Source organism: Leopardus geoffroyi, chromosome A3 (assembly GCF_018350155.1).
Source record: "Leopardus geoffroyi isolate Oge1 chromosome A3, O.geoffroyi_Oge1_pat1.0, whole genome shotgun sequence".
Lineage (NCBI taxonomy): Eukaryota > Metazoa > Chordata > Mammalia > Carnivora > Felidae > Leopardus > Leopardus geoffroyi.
In genome coordinates this window covers 25400834-25421868 of record NC_059336.1, presented here as the reverse complement: position 1 = coordinate 25421868, position 21035 = coordinate 25400834, and the positions used below count along the sequence as shown (strand labels likewise).

The following is a 21035-nucleotide window of genomic DNA, read 5'->3' as shown; positions in this document are numbered from 1 at the left end:
CTCCAGGCTCTGAGCCATCAGCCCAGAGCCTGACGCGGGGCTCGAACTCACGGACCGCGAGATCGTGACCTGGCTGAAGTCGGACGCTTAACCGACTGCGCCACCCAGGCGCCCCTAGACATACGTTTTAATTTCATCTTCCTAGATGTTCAAGCCTGGGTATGATTAAGTGAAAATCTATTGACGCTTAGTCACCAGGTAATTTTATTTCACCATTCAGTGAAGAAGGAGAACTTAGTTCTAGGGTGGTGTTGCAAATTGAAACTAGCAAGAAATGAGTAAGAACGATGGGGAAACAGTAATTAAACTCTCATTAATCAATCACATGTATTATAATTTGAGCAGAAATTGGTGTGTTTTCCTGGGTAGTGTCTAGAAAATGCTTTATTGAATGATCAAGAATTCGGCACTGTTAATATCACACTGTTGGAGCAGAGAGAAACTGTGATGGGCATGAATATTCTGAATGGTCCAAGAGATGTGTACCTTATATACCTTTTTGCAGCAATAGGTCATTAAATCTATAGCCTAGAAAACATTTCTCACTTCAACAGAACTCTCTTTTCTTTTTTTTTTTTTTTTTTTTTTTTTTTTAAATTGTTTTTTTCAACGTTTATTTATTTTTGGGACAGAGAGAGACAGAGCATGAACGGGGGAGGGGCAGAGAGAGAGGGAGACACAGAATCGGAAACAGGCTCCAGGCTCTGAGCCATCAGCCCAGAGCCCGACGCGGGGCTCGAACTCACAGACCGCGAGATCGTGACCTGGCTGAAGTCGGACGCTTAACCGACTGCGCCACCCAGGCTCCCCAACAGAACTCTCTTTTCTGATTGTCTGTTCACATGCTACATTGTAACTGATTGCTTAACTTCTTTGGAACCCTACGATCAGGAAGGAGATGTCACATGAAAGGTGTGCATTTGTGCGCGTAAGTGTCCAGTACACTGGAAACACGTATCCTACCAGACTCAGCTTCTGCAGTACCTGTTGCAGGAAATCTTTACCTACCCCGGCCCCATAGCAACTATAGTTAGATAGCCTTTCTCCAAGCTCTTACAGCACTCCGTACTCTTATTTTAACATGTCTGTGTTATTCTGTTAAGATTTTTGACCTGGTAGTCTGTCTTCCTATGTAGTAGTCTCACTGAGGGCAGAAACAGTTTCTTGTATATTCTTAATATGTGCTTTACAAAATTCAAATGAATAAACGAAGGTTAATGCAAACAGGAAGAAATTAACAAAGATCTGTGTGTTTTACACTTAAACAGAGTCTTTCATTTTGGCTTTCTTTTAGTAAGCAATGGCATCAACCATTCTCCTCCTACCCTGAATGGTGCCCCATCACCACCACAGAGATTCAGCAATGGTCCTGCCTCTTCCACATCATCTGCACTAACAAATCAACAGTTGCCAGCCACTTGTGGTGCTCGGCAGCTCAGCAAGTTGAAACGCTTCCTTACCACACTGCAACAGTTTGGCAATGACATCTCACCTGAGATTGGGGAGAAGGTGCGGACTCTTGTTCTAGCACTGGTGGTAAGTACGGCATCACTGTCCACAGCTATCTGAGTACGTGGCTCAGAGCCAAAGCCAGCAAACCTGGAGCAACATGGCAAAATATGCAGACTAGATTAGTTATTATATAACTCATATAAACCTGTAGAATTGTGGATTTCAATTATGGGTAACAATACTTATTAAGGAAACAAATCTATAATGTTTACCTTATTATTTCTTATTACGTTGATTTAATTCCAAGAAACAGCTTTGAATTCGTCGTCAACTGAATTTCAACAGGCTACTGAGGTTCAACCAAGCTAATGCAAGGTTTTGTTACTTAATATATTCAGTGCCTGGTGCATTGTTTCCAAACCTGAGAGGAAAGAAAAACAGGGAGTTTAAGTTTCAGGATAATAGTTTGTAAAATTGTAAGTCTCGTGGTTTAAATAGTGTCAAAGGGATTACATTCTTCAGCTCTTCATGCAAATATAGTTTCTGTAGAATTTTCAAACCACACATAATTTTTCTTTGTACAAGGAGTATGGTGAACCCATGATGGTATAAGGCAGTAATTTCTGACATAGACAGCTGGGTGGGGTTTGCGTATCACTGTATATAAGGAAAGTACTGACAGTTCCCTGTGTTTGTAAATTGAATTCTACAAGATTTACCTCTTGAAAAAGCACCTCATGGTTCTGCATGTTAGGCTCTACCTATGTAAAAGTGAATCACGTTACTAAGCCTTAATGCTGTAGTTCTCAAAGTGTAATCAGGGACCCTTGAGATTCCCCCAGACCCTTCCTGGAACTTCTGAAGGCGAAAATTATTTTCATAATAACATTAAGATGTTCCTTGCATTTTCATTCTTACTCTCTAAGGAGCATACAGTAGAATTTTCTTGAAGCTGCATGATACAGGCTGTTGAAATGGATTCAATGCAGAAGCAGATAAGAGAACCCAGTTGTCTTTTAATAACCCAGATACCAAAAAGATTTGCAAAACTGTAATTACAGTGCCATTCTTCCTACTACATTTTTGGGGAAAATACAATTATTTTGAAATGGGTTAATAATAAATGGTTTCCAAATTCTGAAGTTAATTATTAATATTGGGATTATTGATAGATATAACCCACATAAATTAGAGGAGTCCGAGGCTAAAAAGTTGAATAACTTAACAGATTTCTCAGTCTAGTGTAGAAGAAACAACTTTCATACAAGGCAGAAGGTGATAAATGACTTTTTCATCATGTCAGATTTAATCCCTTTTGCTTTTTAGAGCTGTTAGGTTGTTCTTTTTTTTTTTTTTTTTTTTTTTAAGGTTGTTCATTTTCATTGCTACATTATATAGTATTTTATTGTAGGAATACAATTTGTACTTTTTGCTCTTGATGGGCATTTGAGTTGTTTGCATGTTGAGGCATAGTCAAAGAACCTAATACAACCCCCAAGTTCTGAAATTTCTTAAAAGAATTCACAGGACTTGGCATATAGCTGTGCTCACAACTAAGATTTATTACAGAGGCATAAGGTTACACAGCTGGATCATAAAGGAAAGAGATACTGTTGGAATCTAGTGGAATCCATGTGCAGGCTTCCTTATGCTCTTCTCTTGTATAAATAGTCACACAGAGCTCACTCTTCCCCCAGCAGTGAAAATGTAGTGACATATGTGTGATGCTTCTGCCCAGGAAAGCCTATTCGAGACTCCATGCCCAAGGTTTTTACTTGAGTCTGGGTACATAGGCAGTCTTTGCCAGCACCTGCTGAAATTCCAAATTCCCAGAAGGAAAAATCAATGTTCAGCAGAAACCGCAATGTTTGCAAAAACACTGTCTGGGCACAGTGAGCCACCCTTATCAGTTAGAAAGGTTTTTTTAATTTTTGTTTTTAGGGGAAAAATGTTTTTGGTCAAATTTTATGCTACTAGATCTAGAGTAATAAAATTGGGCTTTAAATGTCAAAATGAGTTTGAACATAATTGTAAGCAAAGCAGACATCAGAATGTCATACCAATTCTAGCAACAGATTTAGGCACAACTCTGTATATATATTTTTAAGTTTATTTATTTTGAGAGAGAGAGAGCACAGGCAGGTGAGGGGCAGAGAGAGAGGGAGAGACAGAATCCCAAGTAGGCTCTGCACCATCTGTGCAGAGCCCGATGTGGGGCTCAAACTCTCAAACTGTGAGATCGTGACCTGGGCCGAGATCAAGAGTCGGATGCTTTACTGACTGAGTCACACAGGCGCCCCAGCTTTAAGTGGAGTCTAAGGTTGAAGATAATTTCAAGAGTAAAAGAAAAAATGATAGCCCTCATTTGCAAAAAAAAAAAAAAAAAAAAAAAAAAAAAAAAAAAAGAAAGAAAGAAAAACAAAAGAAGTCCATTTTTTTTTTAAACTTCGTTTTTTTGTTTTTTGTTTTTTTTTGTTTTTTTTTGGTTTTTTTTTTTTTAAATTTTTTTTCAACGTTTATTTATTTTTGGGACAGAGAGAGACAGAGCATGAACAGGGGAGGGGCAGAGAGAGAGGGAGACACAGAATCGGAAACAGGCTCCAGGCTCTGAGCCATCAGCCCAGAGCCTGACGCGGGGCTCGAACTCACGGACCATGAGATCGTGACCTGGCTGAAGTCGGACGCTTAACCAACTGCGCCACCCAGGCGCCCCATGTTTTTTTTTTTTTTTTAATGTCTTATTTATTCTTAAGAGAGAGAGAGAGACAGAACAGGAGCAGGTGAGCGGCAGAGCGAGGGAGGGACACAGAATCTGAAGTAGGCTCCAGGCTCTAAGTTGTCAGGACAGAGCCCGATGTGGGGCTTGAACTCCTAGACTGTGAGATCATGACCTGAGCCGAAGTTGGACACTTAACCAACTGAGTCACCCAGGCGCCCCGTCAAAATTTTTTTTATAGCTGAAGAAGTATTTGTATGTACATGTAACCAATTGTGTCCTTTAAATGGCCATTCTCAGGTTAATTTTTTTTTTCCCAATGATAATCATCAGTAGGTGGTAAAAATACGCATAACAACCAACTTACCCAGTTTTAAGTGTATAATTCAATGATTTACGTGTATTGTTGTGCAACCATCACCACTATCCACCTCAGGAACTCTTTAAATCATGCAAAACTGAAACTTTGTGCCATTAAACAATAACTCCCCATCCCTTACTTACCCTTCAGTTCCTGTCAACCACCATTCTACTTGACTACTCTAGCTACCTCATATAAGTAGAATCATACAGTATTTGTCTTTCTGTTGCTTATTTTGCCTAGTGTAATTATCCTCAAGGTTCATCCCTGTTATAGTATTTATCATATTTTTCTCCTTTTTTTGGCTGAAAAGATTCCATTGCATGTATATACCACATTTTGCTTTCATCTTTTGATGAAATTGGTATTTCATCAGCAATTGGTATTGAAACTATGAATTTAATTTGATATACTCTTTTCTCTAAAAGGAAATATTTTTAATTTTTACCGAATATTAGTGTGATTATATTTGGAAAATCCAACATAATTTCATATCCAGAAATAAGTGCTGTTGTACTTGTCTTTTTAGGCACTTAAGATACTATATAAGTGTGTGTGTGTAATTTCCATAAATGGCTTATAGGAAAGCATGCTGCTCTTTTTCTGGTTTTTCATTTCACAGTATATTGTAAACACCTTTCCTTATTAATGCATATAGTCTTTCCTGTTCCCTTAGTGTTCTGATGTATGACTGTACCATCATTCTTTTTTTTTTTAATTAATTAATTAATTTTTCTTCCTCTAAAAAATTTTTTTTTATTTTATTTTTGAGAGAGAGAGAGAAACAGAGTGTGAGCAGGGGAGGGACAGAGAGAGGGAGTCACAGAATCCGAAGCAGGCTCCAGGCTCCGAGCTGTCAGCACAGAGCCCAACGCGGGGCTTGTACTCACAAACCGTGAGATCATTACCTGAGCCGAAGTCAGATACTTAACTGACTGAGCCACCCAGGCGCCCCATGTACCATCATTCTTTTTGAATATTTGAATATTTATGTTTTTTTTTTTTTTTGAGAGAGAGAGAGAGAGAGAGAGAGAGAGAGGCAGGTGTGAGTGGGGGAGGGCAGAGAGAGAGGGAGCCCAGAATCCAAAGCAGGCTCTGGCTCTGAGCTGTCAGCAGGGAGCCCCATGTGGGGCTTAAACTCATGAGACATGAGATCATGACCTGAGCTGAAGTCGGATACTTAACTGACTGAGCCACCCAGGTGCCCCTTCTGTACCATCATTTTTTTTTTTTTTTAATTTATTTATTTTTTTCAACGTTTATTTATTTTTGGGACAGAGAGAGACAGAGCATGAACGGGGGAGGGGCAGAGAGAGAGGGAGACACAGAATCGGAAACAGGCTCCAGGCTCTGAGCCATCAGCCCAGAGCCCGACGCGGGGCTCGAACTCACGGACCGCGAGATTGTGACCTGGCTGAAGTCGGACGCTCAACCGACTGCGCCACCCAGGCGCCCCATGTACCATCATTTTTAATGCAACTTCCTGGTAGTGGACCTTAATGTTTTCTGTTCCTTATTGTCAAGAAGCAGTATTGTGTTGATAAATAATCTGTATGGTACTTGTTACAGCTTTGAACCATTGATGATTTTATAAAATAAAATCCCTAGAAGTGGTACTTGTTCTCTCAGGGAAGCAAGAATAATGCCCAGTTTTGTTCTTTAACTTGGTATTATACTATGTTTTAGGGAATTGAATAAAAATATTTTGTGAACTTTGAGGAAAATATTTTTATTTGTACATTCACCTGAGCAGAGGAGCTAAGAACCCTATTTAAAGCTAGACTTTTGAAAAAATACATGGGAAGTGCTAATAACCTTACGGGAAATAACTGCAACCTTCCCAGTGGTTGTGTGCCTGTTTCCAGGTTCTCTCATATGCAGGCAGACCACTTGAAGGTAGAAGACACTGATTGTTTTGCCTTGGTTTTTTCATTTGTTTTTAAATTTCTTTAGAATATTTGGGGAACTGATGCTAGGAGGAGGGCACGATCTATGAAGAAGTGAACTTCAGAAGTTGATATCCTGGACTCATTCAGGATTGTTCCATCTGGGAACATTGTAGGTTTGGTTTCTGGTACCCAAGGTGGCTTGCCATGAGCTCCTTGATACGAGAGACCTGAGTGCCTTCTTCACAAATGCTGAGGAAAGCAGTAGCTGAGTACAGAGAACAGTTTAGGTTTAGGGTATTAAAGAAAAGAAAATCAATGAGGCCACACTTTATTCCTAAAGGAAACAATTTGTTTAACCTTTGAGAGGGATCTGAGTTTACAGTGGCGTTCTTGGGATTATCCTTTTCCTTGATTTAAAAAGAGTTAGCACTATTAGATTTGTATTGGGGAGACAGTATCCAGTTTTGGAAATTGACAGTGTTATTTGTCTTTTCAGAACTCAACAGTAACAATTGAAGAATTCCATTGCAAGCTCCAAGAGGCTACAAACTTTCCTCTTCGTCCTTTTGTGATTCCATTCCTCAAGGTAATTTTTATAATTACTGAATGTAATTTATCTTCAGCATTTCCTCAAGTTTTCCTGCTGCTGATCCCTGTTCTGTGATCTAAGCCAGGGTAGCTTGCCACACATTTTCATATCTTTATTTTATTTGAGTCTCCTAAGAGGAATGGGAGTGTGGTCTGCAGGTATGCCTTATTCACACTTGGTAGGATGGGAATTACAGAAGCCTTGAGTTGTGGTCCATATGCAGATACTGCTGATAACACATAATAGCAGGTGGGGAGCAGGAGGTGAGTGGGCTGAAGGTGAGTGTGTGGATGGTTTGGAGGCTGGGCTTTTAGCAGAGAAAGTAACTGAACATTAAATCTTTTGTTTGTGGCCAGTGGGGAAAGTGTGTGTGTTTTCTGAGAAGGCTGTCAGACAAAGGAGAGGCCTTGCACTTCCCACTTATCCTAAGAACAGAAGAGCATACAGAAAGACAATGTTGCTGTCTCCCCAACCCCAGTTAGTCTAGCTTCTGATTAGGTCCTCTGGAATTAATGTTCCCTAGAACATAACTTTTGGGAGATGTTGTTCAGAATTGTACTTACCTGAGAAGTAAGGCAGTATTAAATTTATATGTAATATGCCCTTTAAAAAAAGTGTTTTATTTCAAAATAATTTCATACTCCTAGAAAAGTTGCAATATGGTACAGTAAACTTCCTGTATACTGTACCACCGTCTCTTTAGTCACATTCTCTACATGTTACTATTTTGTCACATCTCTATTATTATTTTGTCTTGTAATTATTTTTTCCCTCATATATTTGAGGGGTGCCTGGCTGGTTCAGTCAATAGAACATATATATGACTCTTTATCTCAGGTGTGCAAGTTGGAGCCCCCAAGTTGGGTATAGAGATTACTTAAAAAATAAAATCTTTTGGGGCACCTGGGTGGTTCAGTCAGTCGAGCATCTGACTTCGGCTCAGATCATGATCTCAAGGCTTGTGAGTTCGAGCCCCACATTGGGCTCTGTGCTGACAGCTCAGAGCCTGTAGCGTACTTCAGATTCTGTCTCTTTTTGTGCCCCTCCCCTGCTCACGCACTCTCTCCCTCTCTCTCTCTCTCTCAAATATAAATAAACATTAAAAATATTAAAAAATAAATAAATTTTTTTTAAAAAAAGAAATATTTAAGAATAAGCTGCAGACATGATACATCTCAATACTTTTTAGTATAATTAACAAATCAAGAAATTAACATTGATAAAGCACTATTATCCACAGCCCTTATTCGTGTTTCACCAAATGTCCCGCTAATGTCTCTTACAGTGAAAGAAAAGCTTTTTTGTGTGGTCCTATATCTGATACAGGATCACATCTTGCATTTCATTGTCATGTTTCTCTAGTCCACTTTAATCTGAAATAGCTTCTCAGACTTTTATGACTTTGACAGTTTGAATGTTTCAGGATAGTTATTTTATGGAAGGTACTTCACTTTGGATTTTTCTGAAGCTTCCTCATGATGAGGAACGGGTTATGCATCTTAGGCAGCAAGAGCAGGTTAAGTGGTATCACTGCATTCTCTTTGTAGACGTAGATGTTAATCTGTCTTCTAATTGGTGATGTTGACTTTGATCACTTGGTGAAGGCAGTGTCTATCTACCATGCTTTCCCATGGTAAAGTTACTGCCTTTTCCCTTTTATACAATAATGTTTAAAAACAACAAACAGCAACAAAACAGGTAACATTCTGACTAGTACCAATAAAAGATGAACCTGTGTCAAAGATTTTCGTTAACTCATTAATGAAGGAATCAATAACATGTTACAACCAGTTCAGGGGAGAATCCAAAGAACAGACACATTTATATAGGTCAGGATTATTGATATGAATGTGCAACCAGAAGTAAAATTGGCTTCTATAGAGAGCACAAGGGAAGTCATTTGAACCTCTATTGGACATAATTTTATTCATGTCCATAGATAGTAATTATTTTGCATTGGTATCATTTATCTATAACTTGCCAAAGTATAAAGTAGCTCCCCAGCAGTGAAAGACTAGAGTCAAATACCAGGGTGTTCTAGACCAAGCATAGTTTGGAAACCTGTGACCCCCAGACCAGCTCACCAAATGGTTTCATACAGCCCTAGAGAGAAGAATTTGCTTGTTTGTTTGTCTGTTTGTTTGTTTTTATACTCTACACCCATGTGGGGTTCAAACTCACCACCTTGAGATCAAGAGTTGAATGCTCTACTGACTGAGCCAGCCAGGTGCCCCAAGAAGAATAATTTTTACAGGTGCACGTTTATAATCGATTTGTAATAGGAAACACTGACTCTGAGCCCCAGTTACGCTAAATGTTATCCTCAATCCAGCCCCCAACAAAATGCATTCCATTCTTTTCATTAGTAGGAGACTGATACTACAAAAAATTATACTCTGTTTGTTATCTGACCTTTTTTATACACTGTTTGAGACCCACATGATATCTTCACTTTTGCATCTTGACTCACAAAGTCTAATACACCCGGCCAAATAAATATGCCCCTTTTACCTGTATTTCTGCCTTCACTTCCTAAAAAAAAAATAATAGCATCAGAGAGATGGGTCAACTTATTGAGGTATTGTTACCAGTTTTTTAAATCTTTTAAAATGAGAGTAGAGCAAACAAATAGGAAAATGCTTTAGGTGTCAGGGGCCCAGGCTGTGTGTGGCTCTGTTTTGATAGCATTGAAGCTTTGCCTCAGTCTGTGGTGCCTTTGTAGCCCCGAAACAGCTGTGCTGCTTCTATCTTGGTCTCTTTGCTGTATGTCAGAGCCAACAGACAATTATTTCCCCTAAGACTCCGGAACCAAGATTTGTGAAATTTGTGTTAATAGGAAATAATTAGCATTAAAAAAAAAATTCATCAAAGGGCACATGTCACAGATGTAAAAGATATTTTACACAGTATTTTTTTCAGTTAAGATTTTTTTTTTTTAACAGTTGTTATAAGATGGAGGCTATAGAACAGACTTAAAAAGTATTTTATATTGTCACATTCCCTATTCTTAACTCTGTTGTTTTGAAAAACAGCATGAGATAGGTCGTTATGGCAGTTTTTTGGCTAACGTTTGGGTTTTCTCAATTTATTTCTGCTTTAAGAGAGTCACTAATTATGGTGCCTGCTAAATTAACCCTTGGTAAAGGGGTGACTACTCACATCTATTAAAACTCTCCATTTACTTGTTCATCTGTTTCCCTTGAGATAAAGACATCATTTATGTGCTCAGTCTGAATTGTTCTTAAATTTGGGAAGAAAAGTATAATTCTTTATTTTCTTTTAATAAAAGGAATATAGGAAAAGTACATTTTACATATGAAGAGTGAAGTTTAGAGATATATAGGGTTTGTTTTATGATTTGTCCCCATTAAAGATTTCTAATTTTGAGAAGGAAATATAATAAGTACATAGTTAATTATCCTTTTACAAAATAAGGAAAAAGAGACCCCTGGGTGGCTCAGTCAATTGGGCGTCTGACTTCAGCCCAGGTCATGATCTTGCGGTTCGTGAGATCGAGCCCCGCATCGGGTCACTGCTGTCAGCGTAGAACCCACTTTGGATCCTGTATCTCTCTGTCTCTCTCTCTCTCTCTCTCTCTCTCTCCCTCCCTCCCTCCCTCTCTCTCTCTCTCTCCCTCTCTGCTCCTCCCCTGGTTGTGCTCTCTCAAAAATAAATAAACATAAAAAAAATAATAATAATAAGGAAATAGATCCAGCTAGGGTACCACAATAAGAAATCGATTTTGCCCCTGGGTTACCTGTGTGTCGTCTGAGCTTAGTCTAAGGCTTGTTGCTATCATTTACATCACTCCTGATACTTTCTTCGAAACCCCATGTTCCTACCAAGCCAAAGTAATTACCACTTCCAGAATTCCATGACAGCTGTCATAGAGAACACGAAAAAAAAAAGTTGAGCAGTCCTGTCAGAGACGAGTTGGAATTTGACAGAGAGAATCCACGACTTACTGATAATCATAGAGGAAAGAGTGAATTTCTTCTACCCCTGTGTACATGATACTAATTCTCTAACTGGCCAAAGTCTTGAAAAATGTATAAATTTAAAAAAATTTTTTTTTTTTTTTAGTTTTAAGTAGACTCCACGCCCAGCGTGGGGTTTGAACTCACAACCCTGATATCAAAAGTCGTATGCTCTACCCACTGAGCCAGACAGATGCCCAAAAAAATGTATAAAGTTTTAACTTCTTACATTCAACACCTTCACTGAGCTTTGACTCTACACTAGGCCACAAAGGTAAATAAAGCACAGGCTTCCTGTTGAGGGGATTTACACCTTGTGGGGGCAAGAGACAAGGTAGCCAGTAATTCAAGTTCAGTATTTTAGATGTCACTTTACTCTTAGAGAGGCATATAAAAATCAGGCTGATGAGAAGGGCTTTTGTCTTGTGTCGTCATGTTTGTGAAAGTCTGTTGTGTGGGGCCCAACACCTAGAAAACTGCCTTCCAGCCCCTACCTCTTTTTTTCAAGGCCAATCTGCCCCTGCTGCAGCGAGAACTGCTGCACTGTGCTCGAGCCGCCAAGCAGACCCCGTCCCAATACCTGGCTCAACACGAACACCTTCTGCTCAACACAAGTATTGCGTCACCTGCTGACTCTTCTGAGCTGCTCATGGAAGTACATGGAAACGGAAAGAGGCCCAGTCCGGAGAGGTGAGCAGAGAAGTGCTTTGTTGTCCTTGCTTTTCTGGAATTACTCTAAGCTTCCTCTTTGCTTGTGAAAGAAAGAGAATTTAATTACTGTGGTTATATATAGGTATGGACTCAGAATTTCTAAGGTTGGCTTTGTGCTGTCCCAATATCAGAGACCAGAATGTTTCTCAAATCTATAGGTGTGGCTCCCAGATACAAATATTTTCCAGAAATTCTTCAGATGACTCTGTATACCCCTGGTGAGAGATTCTGCTCTAGGGCATTCTATGGGTGCACTGCTCCAGAACCATCAGAAATAGAATTTGTCCAAAGCATTTTTTCTGATGTGTGAAGTCTAATAATAAGTATAACAATTAGTAATTGTTACTTGGTAATGAGTCACCTTTACTTTGAAGATTGAAATTGTGTTAATTTATTCTGGAAATTTCAGTATGAGTGAAAGTATTAGTCAAGGAAGCAATATTTTAACAGTGTTGAAAAATTTGTTTTCTGCCTGGCCTCTGGAGACATTTCGTTCATGCCTCATGTCAGACCTTTCCTTATCATCTTCCTGTTTGGGAAAGTACATAGCACAATACATAACACAGAGTAGGTACTCAGGACATGTTTGTATGAACACTTGTGTATGGGCTAAGATATGTACTTCCGGTTCTTCTAAAGGAGGGAAGAAAGCGGTTTTGAAAGAGATACAATTCCTCCCGAGCCTCCTGCCAAGAGAGTGTGCACCATCAGCCCTGCTCCCCGGCACAGTCCTGCCCTCACTGTGCCCCTCATGAATCCTGGGGGCCAGTTCCATCCTACTCCTCCACCTCTTCAGCACTACACGTTAGAAGATATTGCAAGTTCACACCTGTATCGTGAGCCCAATAAGATGCTAGAACATCGAGAAGTTCGTGATAGACACCACAATCTTAGTAAGTGACATGAACAGCATGGTAATGGTTGAAATTCAGATTGAATCTTTGCGTTTCTTTCCTACTCGGTTATAAAGCAAAATAATACAATCATCGCTTTTTTCCACTGATAGATAAAACAATATTATACATAAAAGGGAATGTTAGAGTTGTATTGATTTCATTTGAAATTGATCTCCCTTCATACTTTGTTACTGTTATTCTTATATTATAGAAGTGGGACTCGGTAAATTTTAGGAAATACACAGTGAAATTTTTTTTTTAATTTTTTTTTTTCAACGTTTATTTATTTTTGGGACAGAGAGAGACAGAGCATGAACGGGGGAGGGGCAGAGAGAGAGGGAGACACAGAATCGGAAACAGGCTCCAGGCTCTGAGCCATCAGCCCAGAGCCTGACGCAGGGCTCGAACTCACGGACCGCGAGATCGTGACCTGGCTGAAGTCGGACACTTAACCGACTGCGCCACCCAGGCGCCCCCACAGTGAAATATTTAAGGATAAGGAGATACCACTTTTTCTTAAATGGTGCAGAAAACTAGAGAATGATGAAACAAATCAACTAAAATATTAACATTTTGGAAACTGGGTGAAGGATATATGAGAATTCTTTTACTATTCTTGCAGTGTTTCTCTAAGTCTGGATTTATTTCAGAGTAAAGTGTTTTTATCTTTTTTTTTAACTGATCCATTTTGAGAGAGAGAGTGCAAGCAGGGGAGAGACAGAGAGAATCACAAGCAGGCTCCACCCTGTCAGCACAGAGCCTGACATGGGGCTCCATCCCACAAACCATGAGATCATGACCTGAGCCAAAGTCGGACGCTTAACCTACTGAGCGTAACTTTTTGTTGGTTTTATGTCATTTTGTGGGTTCCACACTCCCTTCCTTGTGAATTGTTGCCCTGGTAGAGTGCTCATAGGTGGTATGGATGTGTTCTGTATTTACTTGGTGGAATTCTGTATATTATATTCTTCCTTCTATCTTCACATCTAATCTCTAATTTCTACTAGGTCTAAATGGAGGCTATCAAGATGAGTTGGTAGACCACCGTTTGACAGAAAGGGAATGGGCTGATGAATGGAAACATCTCGATCATGTAAGGATCTTACAGTGTATAATTTTCCTATTACATTTAATTCTTATTACCAATAATAATAATAGAGTATATATGCCTGAAGTGAATTTAACCAGAGCCACAGTGTCTTTGCCATAAAAACTTGATTTATCAGGGCACCTGGTTGACTGAGTCAGTATAATGTTCCACTCTTGATCTCAGGGTCATGAGTTCAAGCCCTTCAAGCCCCATGTTGGACCTAGAGCTTACTTAAAAAACAATAATAAAACAAAATTGAAAACTTGTTTTATCTACTACTCCCCTAGCTAAAGAGCTAAGAGTAACTCTCAAATCTTTTTGGTGGGTTAATCACTTCAGGATATAACCAAGTTAAGTCATATAGTATAAGGGTTAAAAGCAGAAGTTTGGGAGTTCAGGTCTCAGCTTTGCTACTTCCTACTTTGTATGATGGATGAGTTGTTTTACCATTTCTAGCCTTAATTTCTGTATCTTAAAAAATAAAGAATACTGTTGTTGTTGTTGTTGTTGTTTAATGTTTATTTGTTTTGAGAGAGAGAGAGAGAGAGAGAGAGAGAGATTCCCAAGCAGGCTCCACACTGTCAGTGCAGAGCCCGATGCAGGGTTCCATCCCACGATCCATGAGATCATGACCTCAGCTGAAATCGAGATTCAGACGTTCAACCAACTGAGTCACCCAGGCACCTCAAGAATACTGTATTATTTGAATTCGTAGGGTTGTTCTAATATGTAAGGTGCTTACATAGGATCTAATATATAGGAAATGCTAAATAAATGGTGCTTCTCTAAAAACAAATGAGAATTCATGTCCTAAAAGGGAAGAAAAGACATACCTGCTTGAAATATACATACAATAGTTTTTCCTACTTGAGTGAAATTGTCTCTGAATATTGTTTCTCTGATTGCATTCTTAGGCAAATCTCCAGCTTATCAGATAACCTGATGTGTTTAGGCAGAGATATAATGTGGTTTCACCATACATAGTGTTTAAACGACTATATTATGGTGAGATTCTGGCTGAGATTCAACCTGGAAGAATCCAAAAAGGATTATCTTGTTGTTGTTGTTTTTTTTTAATTTGTTTTTAATGTTTATTTATTTTTGAGACAGAGACAGAGCATGAACAGGGGAGGGTCAGAGAGAGGGAGACACAGAATCTGAAACAGGCTCCAGGCTCTGAGCTGTCAGTACAGAGCCCGATGCGGGGCTTGAACTCACAGACCACGAGATCACGACCTGAGCCAAAGTCAGACGCTTAACCGACTGAGCCACCCAGGTGCCCCAGAAAGGATTATTTTGAAATCCAAAAAAAATTATTTGCGTCTACATATTTAAAAAGAAGCTGTTAAGAATGGCTTTCATGTGTTGACTTGATATTGCTGATCTGTAAGATACTTAAACCTTCCTTCTTTACATTTTACCTATCCTTAAATTTCAGTATTGGTTGTTTCAAAGTCCTAATCTTATCTCTGACTTCCTCTCTGGCTTAGGCTCTGAACTGCATTATGGAAATGGTAGAGAAGACAAGGCGCTCCATGGCAGTCCTGCGGCGCTGTCAGGAATCTGATCGTGAAGAACTCAATTACTGGAAAAGACGATATAACGAAAACACAGAGATGAGGAAGACAGGGAGCGAGTTGGTCTCTAGGCAGCACAGTCCTGGGAGTGCAGATTCTCTCAGCAATGGTAAGGGGAGGGTCTCACCTAAGATGGCAGAAAGACGGTGCTAGATGGTGGAGTTAGAAAGACTCAGGTGATTGTGAAGAGAATGATAAAATATGTCGAGGACTCAGTACCTGGAATGTTCAAGAAATACTGTTTTTCACATGGATAATGGGAATATTTGTCATTTTGTTCTGTTTGTAACTCCCTCTATATGTACTAGGTGGTGATCAAAGAGTGGTTGTTAAAGTCAGCCTCGTTGAGTGTCCCAGGTACTCACATACATCACATTTACTCCTCAACAGTAGCCCTGAAAATCTAAAAATGTTCACCTCACCTTCCCTCCTCTGTTTCCCACTCCCCAGTCAGGAAGACACCATTTATCAACCTCTGTCTGGAGGCCTTTAGAAAAGTTTTACCATACCTTTACTATACCAAGCTGGGTTAGCCCATCTTGTCTTTTCTCAACCTGAAGCAGCAGAGATAAGAACAACTGTTCTGTCAGTCCAGGGTACATCCAGGACACCACAGCCGTTTCCCCAAAAATGTTCCATCACAATCATCTAGTAACTGAAAAAGTGCCCTATCCAAAGACACAGACAAACGAGGGGCTGTCTGTGATCAGACTTTCCCCCAACTACCCACTTCAAGCTCCCTCTTCTCATCACGGAGAATGAATCACTTATCATGACAGACCTAGCATGTTCCACAGAAGACAGCTGTTAGTCTAAAAAAGGCTTCAAGGGGCTCCTGGATGGCTGAGTCGGTTTAAGCATCTGACTCTTGGTTTCAGCTCAGGTCATAATCTCAGTTTGTGGGTTCGAGCCCCGCATCTGGCTCTGCACTGACAGTATGGAGCCTGCTTAGGATTCTCTCCCTCTCTCTCTGCATCTCCCTTGCTCACTCCCTCTCCCTCTCTCTCTCTCTCTCAGAATAAATACGTAAACATTTTTTAAATAATAAATACAAAAGATTTGAGCAAAAATGGGGCAAAGACATTGGTAACCAAAGGATCCCATTCCCACCGAGATGACTCTTAGGGCAACCATTGATTAGCAGTGTTGTATGGAATATCACAGCAAGACATCAAAGAATACTTGTAGCTACACTGTGATTACTTTCATAAAGACTTAAGAGCTCAGGACACCTGACTGGCTTAGAAGAGCATGTGACTCTCTTGATCTCAGGTCATGAATTTGAGCCTCATGTTGGGTATAGAGATTACAATCAATCCATCCATCAATCAGTACATACATACAAACAACTTCAGGGCTCATCCTCAAGTATCCCTCACCATCTAAGCCTTCATGAATAGTTCCTATAACAATTTATAGAAACATCCGAAGTTCACCATCCAAATCACAAACCTTCCACCAGTCAGTCTGCATGTGTTTAGCTAGGAGGCATCCAGTGCAGAGTGAACTGTGGTCCTGAGGCGGCTCTTCTCCAGCCAGATGGCAGGTCTTGCTGGGTCATTTAAATATTGTTTTGCATTACTCTCTACTCATCCTTTTTTTTCTTTCTTTTCCTTAGAGCACACAAGTGTGTGCACGAGTGGGGGAGGGGCAGAGAGAGGGGGGTACAGAGGATCTGAAGTGGGCTGTGCACTGACAACAACAAATGCAATGCAGGGCTCAAACTCACGAACCATGAGATCATGACCTGAGCTAAAGTTGGATGCTCAACTGACTGAGCCACCCAGACGCCCCTCTACTCATCTTTTTCACGCCTTACTTGAGGGTTTAGCTTGAGTGACTGCATGTTCTAATTTGCCTGGGACAGCCCCAGTTTATTTCAGTTCTCCGGTCCTGATTATTACTAGCACATCCCTCACTCTCAAACATGCGGACAGTTGGGGTGTGAAATTATTTTGTCACTGTAGGTTTAGCTCTCCATGGGTCCCAGTTTCCTTCTCTCTGGTGTTTCAGGCTGACTTAAATAATATCTTTCAGTATGTGCATTTATGCATAGTATACATATTTCATATTTTTATTTCACTGTTTATTTCTCTCATAGCACATTTGTTGCAGCGTAGAGAGAAAGCATAATTCATATCCTGAATAATCCTGCTGTTCAAAATGTGGACCAAAACCATTCCAAAAATGAATTGTTACTGGACCATGATGACCTCAGGAGCTTGCCACAGCACATGCTGGGCACGGTTGCTGACTTTGAGAGAAGTCCTCTACGTTACGCAGTGTGCTTAGAGACATGGTGCTTATGCATATCTCTTTATGGACCATAGAGGTTTATAGACTAGCATTTAGAGCAACACTGTTCCACACTGGGCAGTACTCTTGGGCATATTATACAGACATACCTATGACTTTTAAATAATTAGACAATTTGTGGTTTGTGGGTTTGTTTTGAGTTTTTTGTTTGTTTTAATAATTCGTGTTTTAAATGCTTAGGGTGTTGTAGAAATCCCTGACGGATTATTTGCTTAGGATTTAAGTGTTTTGGTGGTTTGGAGAGAAATTGATTGGAGACTGGATAGCATTATTAGTTTTCCCATTGAAAATAATATAGGTTCCCTCTATCTGAACATTGGTGATTCACAATATATTCAGAGATAGATTTGGTTCAGACGATAAGGGATGCATTTTGGTATCTTATTTAAGGATGCATAAATAGTTAGGAAAAGCATAGGGAAAAATCAGAAAATCATTATCACAGAGTTCAAGAGAATGGTTTTCTCTGGGGGTGTGAGGCGGAGGCTGTAGGTGATGGGGAGTATAGAGTGAGCGCTCATCATCTCTACCACTGGCTCTTCTGAGGACAGGATTGTAGGTCTGGCTAGTATCATTTAAAAAGGACTGTGGTTTACCACTACTCACCTCTTAGGGATTTGGGGTTGCTGGAATTGTCTTTCTTGACCTGTAGGTTTATAGTATTCACTTTATCATTTTTCACCAAATCATGCATTAATATTTTTATGAACTTGTTAGTCATCTAATCCAAATCAGATGAGTTCCAGAAATTGTGAACAGAAAGTGAAGATAAAGTAGTTACTGAAATAATTCAAAAAAATTATCTAGAACTGAAAGGCAGTACTCCGGCTTGAACCAGTCTGCCAAGTAAACAACACTGGAAAAAACAAGCATCAGTTATTATCATAGAATGTTCGAAGATGACTCTGAAGTTATTTTAACTTAGACTTCTGTGCTAGACCAAAACAGTTAAATGTGTAACAACCTACAATTTTTCAAAAAATGCACCTCCTATCTACCCTTTATCAGGGTGTCTACCACAGTTGAGCAGGCTATGCCCTAACACAGGGAAGTAAACCAGAAAGTGGAAGACATGGAATTGATTACACTAGATCCGACCTGAGAAGGAGAACAGAAGGCAATCCCTAGGCTAGTGAGGGAGGGTCCCGAGCAACAGGGTACAGCAAGCCGAGAAAGCAGTTGAGGCTGGAATCGGCCAAAAGCTTGCTGGAGATTTCTTCTAGAAAATGAAATTTATAAAATGTCTACACAATAGAAAGAGAAGGTGAGATTGAATTAGAAACAATTACATGGGAAACTTAGCATATGACTAAATAAGGCAATTATTACCTTTTTTTTTAATGTTTATTTGTTTTTGAGAGAGAGTTGGAACATGAGCAGGAGAGGGGCAGAGAGAGACAGGGAGATACAGAACCTGAAGCAGGCTCCGGGCTCCAAGCTCTCAGCACAGAGCCTGATGCAGGGCTCAAACCCACAAACCACGAGATCATGAACTGAGCCGAAGTCAGATGCTCAACTGACTGAGCCACCCAGGCGCCCCTCAATTATTAACTCTTAAAAAAATAAAAACTTGTTCAGGAAGATATAAAGATTCATAGAACCTGAACCACATGACCCACCTGTGATTAGTATTTACATTAAGTATTGTAAATGTTGACTACGGGTATAACAGAATTTGAGTAGATCTCTGTTGCGGGGAATAGAAGAGGAAGGAATTGTGATGGAGTGGCGGTGGGGGTTAAAAGAGAGTGAAATGTCTGGTCAATCTGTAATGCCCACAACTGAAAAATCAGAATGTAGCAATACTGGAAGAATCAGCTAAATAAAGACACTTTACCTTTGTACAAGAGAAAATGTATCTGACTGACAGAGAGGTAGTGCTCCTGCTGTGGTTTGGAAAACCTTAACCATGAGCACCAGCTTCTAAGTCAGGCACTTTTCTTTAATGGTTAACCCTCAGTGCCCATTAGATCCCACCTGGGGACTTTTGGAAAAAATTCCTGATGCCCTGGCCCCACCTCAAGATTCTGATTTAATTGGACTAAAGTGGGACCAGGGCTCCCAGAATTGGGAACCATTCCTTTATGTATGTTACCATTTAATTCCCAGAACAGTCTTTCAGAGTAAGTATCATTTTTTAGTTGAAACTACATGGCTCATTGTAGAAAATACAGGAACTTATGAAGAATTTATTGGCTCATCATCCCACACTGAAGAATTTTGAAATGTATCTGAGAATCCTGTTACAACTTTGTATTATTTCCTTGAAAACATAAGTTCATATTAAGCATGTTCTCACTTCATTAAAGATTTTATAAACATAATTTTAATCACTATACAGTATTCTAACATGTATATACCTCATAATTTCCTTATGCCGTTTTTGTTGTTGAACATTACATATTGTTTCCTTGTTTTATTTTTGTTTTTCAGTGTGTAATCCAATATTTACAATTTTTCATATGTAAGGATTTTCAAACATCTTGCATTTCTCTCATAGGATATATTCTCAGCTATAAAATTAATGGGCTGTGAATATAGGCATTCTTGTATTTGATCTTGGTTTTGTTTTTGTTTTCTCCCCCACCCCACCTTGGTTTGTTTTTGATCGATGGGATAGCTAATATTTATGGAATCAAATTCATCATTTCCCTTTATAGTTTGTTACTTGACCTTGATCCCTATCCAAGGTACAACAAATTTCATCTATGTTATATGCACGTTTGTGTGTTTGGAATTAGCTCACTTAAAATTTCCCAAATTGTTTAAATTTTCCTATTGATTAACTGATGCCTATCCTTTAAATATTGAAATGACGTAATTATCTGACGCTACATTTTGTTAAATACTTCAGTCTGTTTTCTTCATTAATCTTTCTCTTAAAATTTATTTGAGAGAGAGAGAGCCGTGTGTACAAGAGGGGGAGAGGTGGATAGAGAGAATCCCAAACACGCTCTTCAGTGTAAGCACAGAGCCCGACAAGGGGCTCAAACTCAAATTGTGAGATCATGACCTGAGCCAAAATCAAGAGTCAGACACTTAACCAACTGAGCCACCTCAGCATCCCCTTCATTAATCTTTCTGACTATATCACTTATCAGTTATAGTTTATCTGGGCTCTATACTGTGTTCTAGCCATGCTAAACCTGTCACGTGTATTTTCAAAACTACCTATTGAGATATAGGAACTATTATATTCTTTTACAGATGACAAAACTGAGGCTTAAATAAATTAAAAAGTTGGCCAAAATGGTCATATTATAGTTAAGTCAGGATTGTAAGTTTGGCATTCCGGAACTGGCACACACTCTTAGCCATTATGTTATACCACTTCCCAATATAATATCAAACTTTTAATTAGTATGGCATTAGGTTGTGTTTTGATATCTGGTAATGCTGGATCCACTTCATTTTCTTGGATATTTTGTTTATTATCTAAAATGAATTTTTTTTAATGGATT

General features: G+C 39.4%; 1 protein-coding gene across 4 annotated transcripts in view; it reads left to right on the top strand.

Moving 5' to 3' along the window:
- CBFA2T2 (CBFA2/RUNX1 partner transcriptional co-repressor 2) overlaps positions 1-21035 on the top strand; it is a 142016-nt gene that overhangs the window by 103978 nt on the left and 17003 nt on the right. For all 4 annotated transcript variants that reach the window (XM_045444873.1, XM_045444872.1, XM_045444876.1 and 1 more), the window contains exons 3-8: positions 1295-1536; positions 6915-7004; positions 11493-11674; positions 12335-12588; positions 13599-13684; positions 15172-15367. In XM_045444873.1, coding sequence (XP_045300829.1) covers positions 1295-1536; positions 6915-7004; positions 11493-11674; positions 12335-12588; positions 13599-13684; positions 15172-15367 — 1050 coding nt within the window. The remainder of the gene's footprint in view (positions 1-1294; positions 1537-6914; positions 7005-11492; positions 11675-12334; positions 12589-13598; positions 13685-15171; positions 15368-21035) is intronic.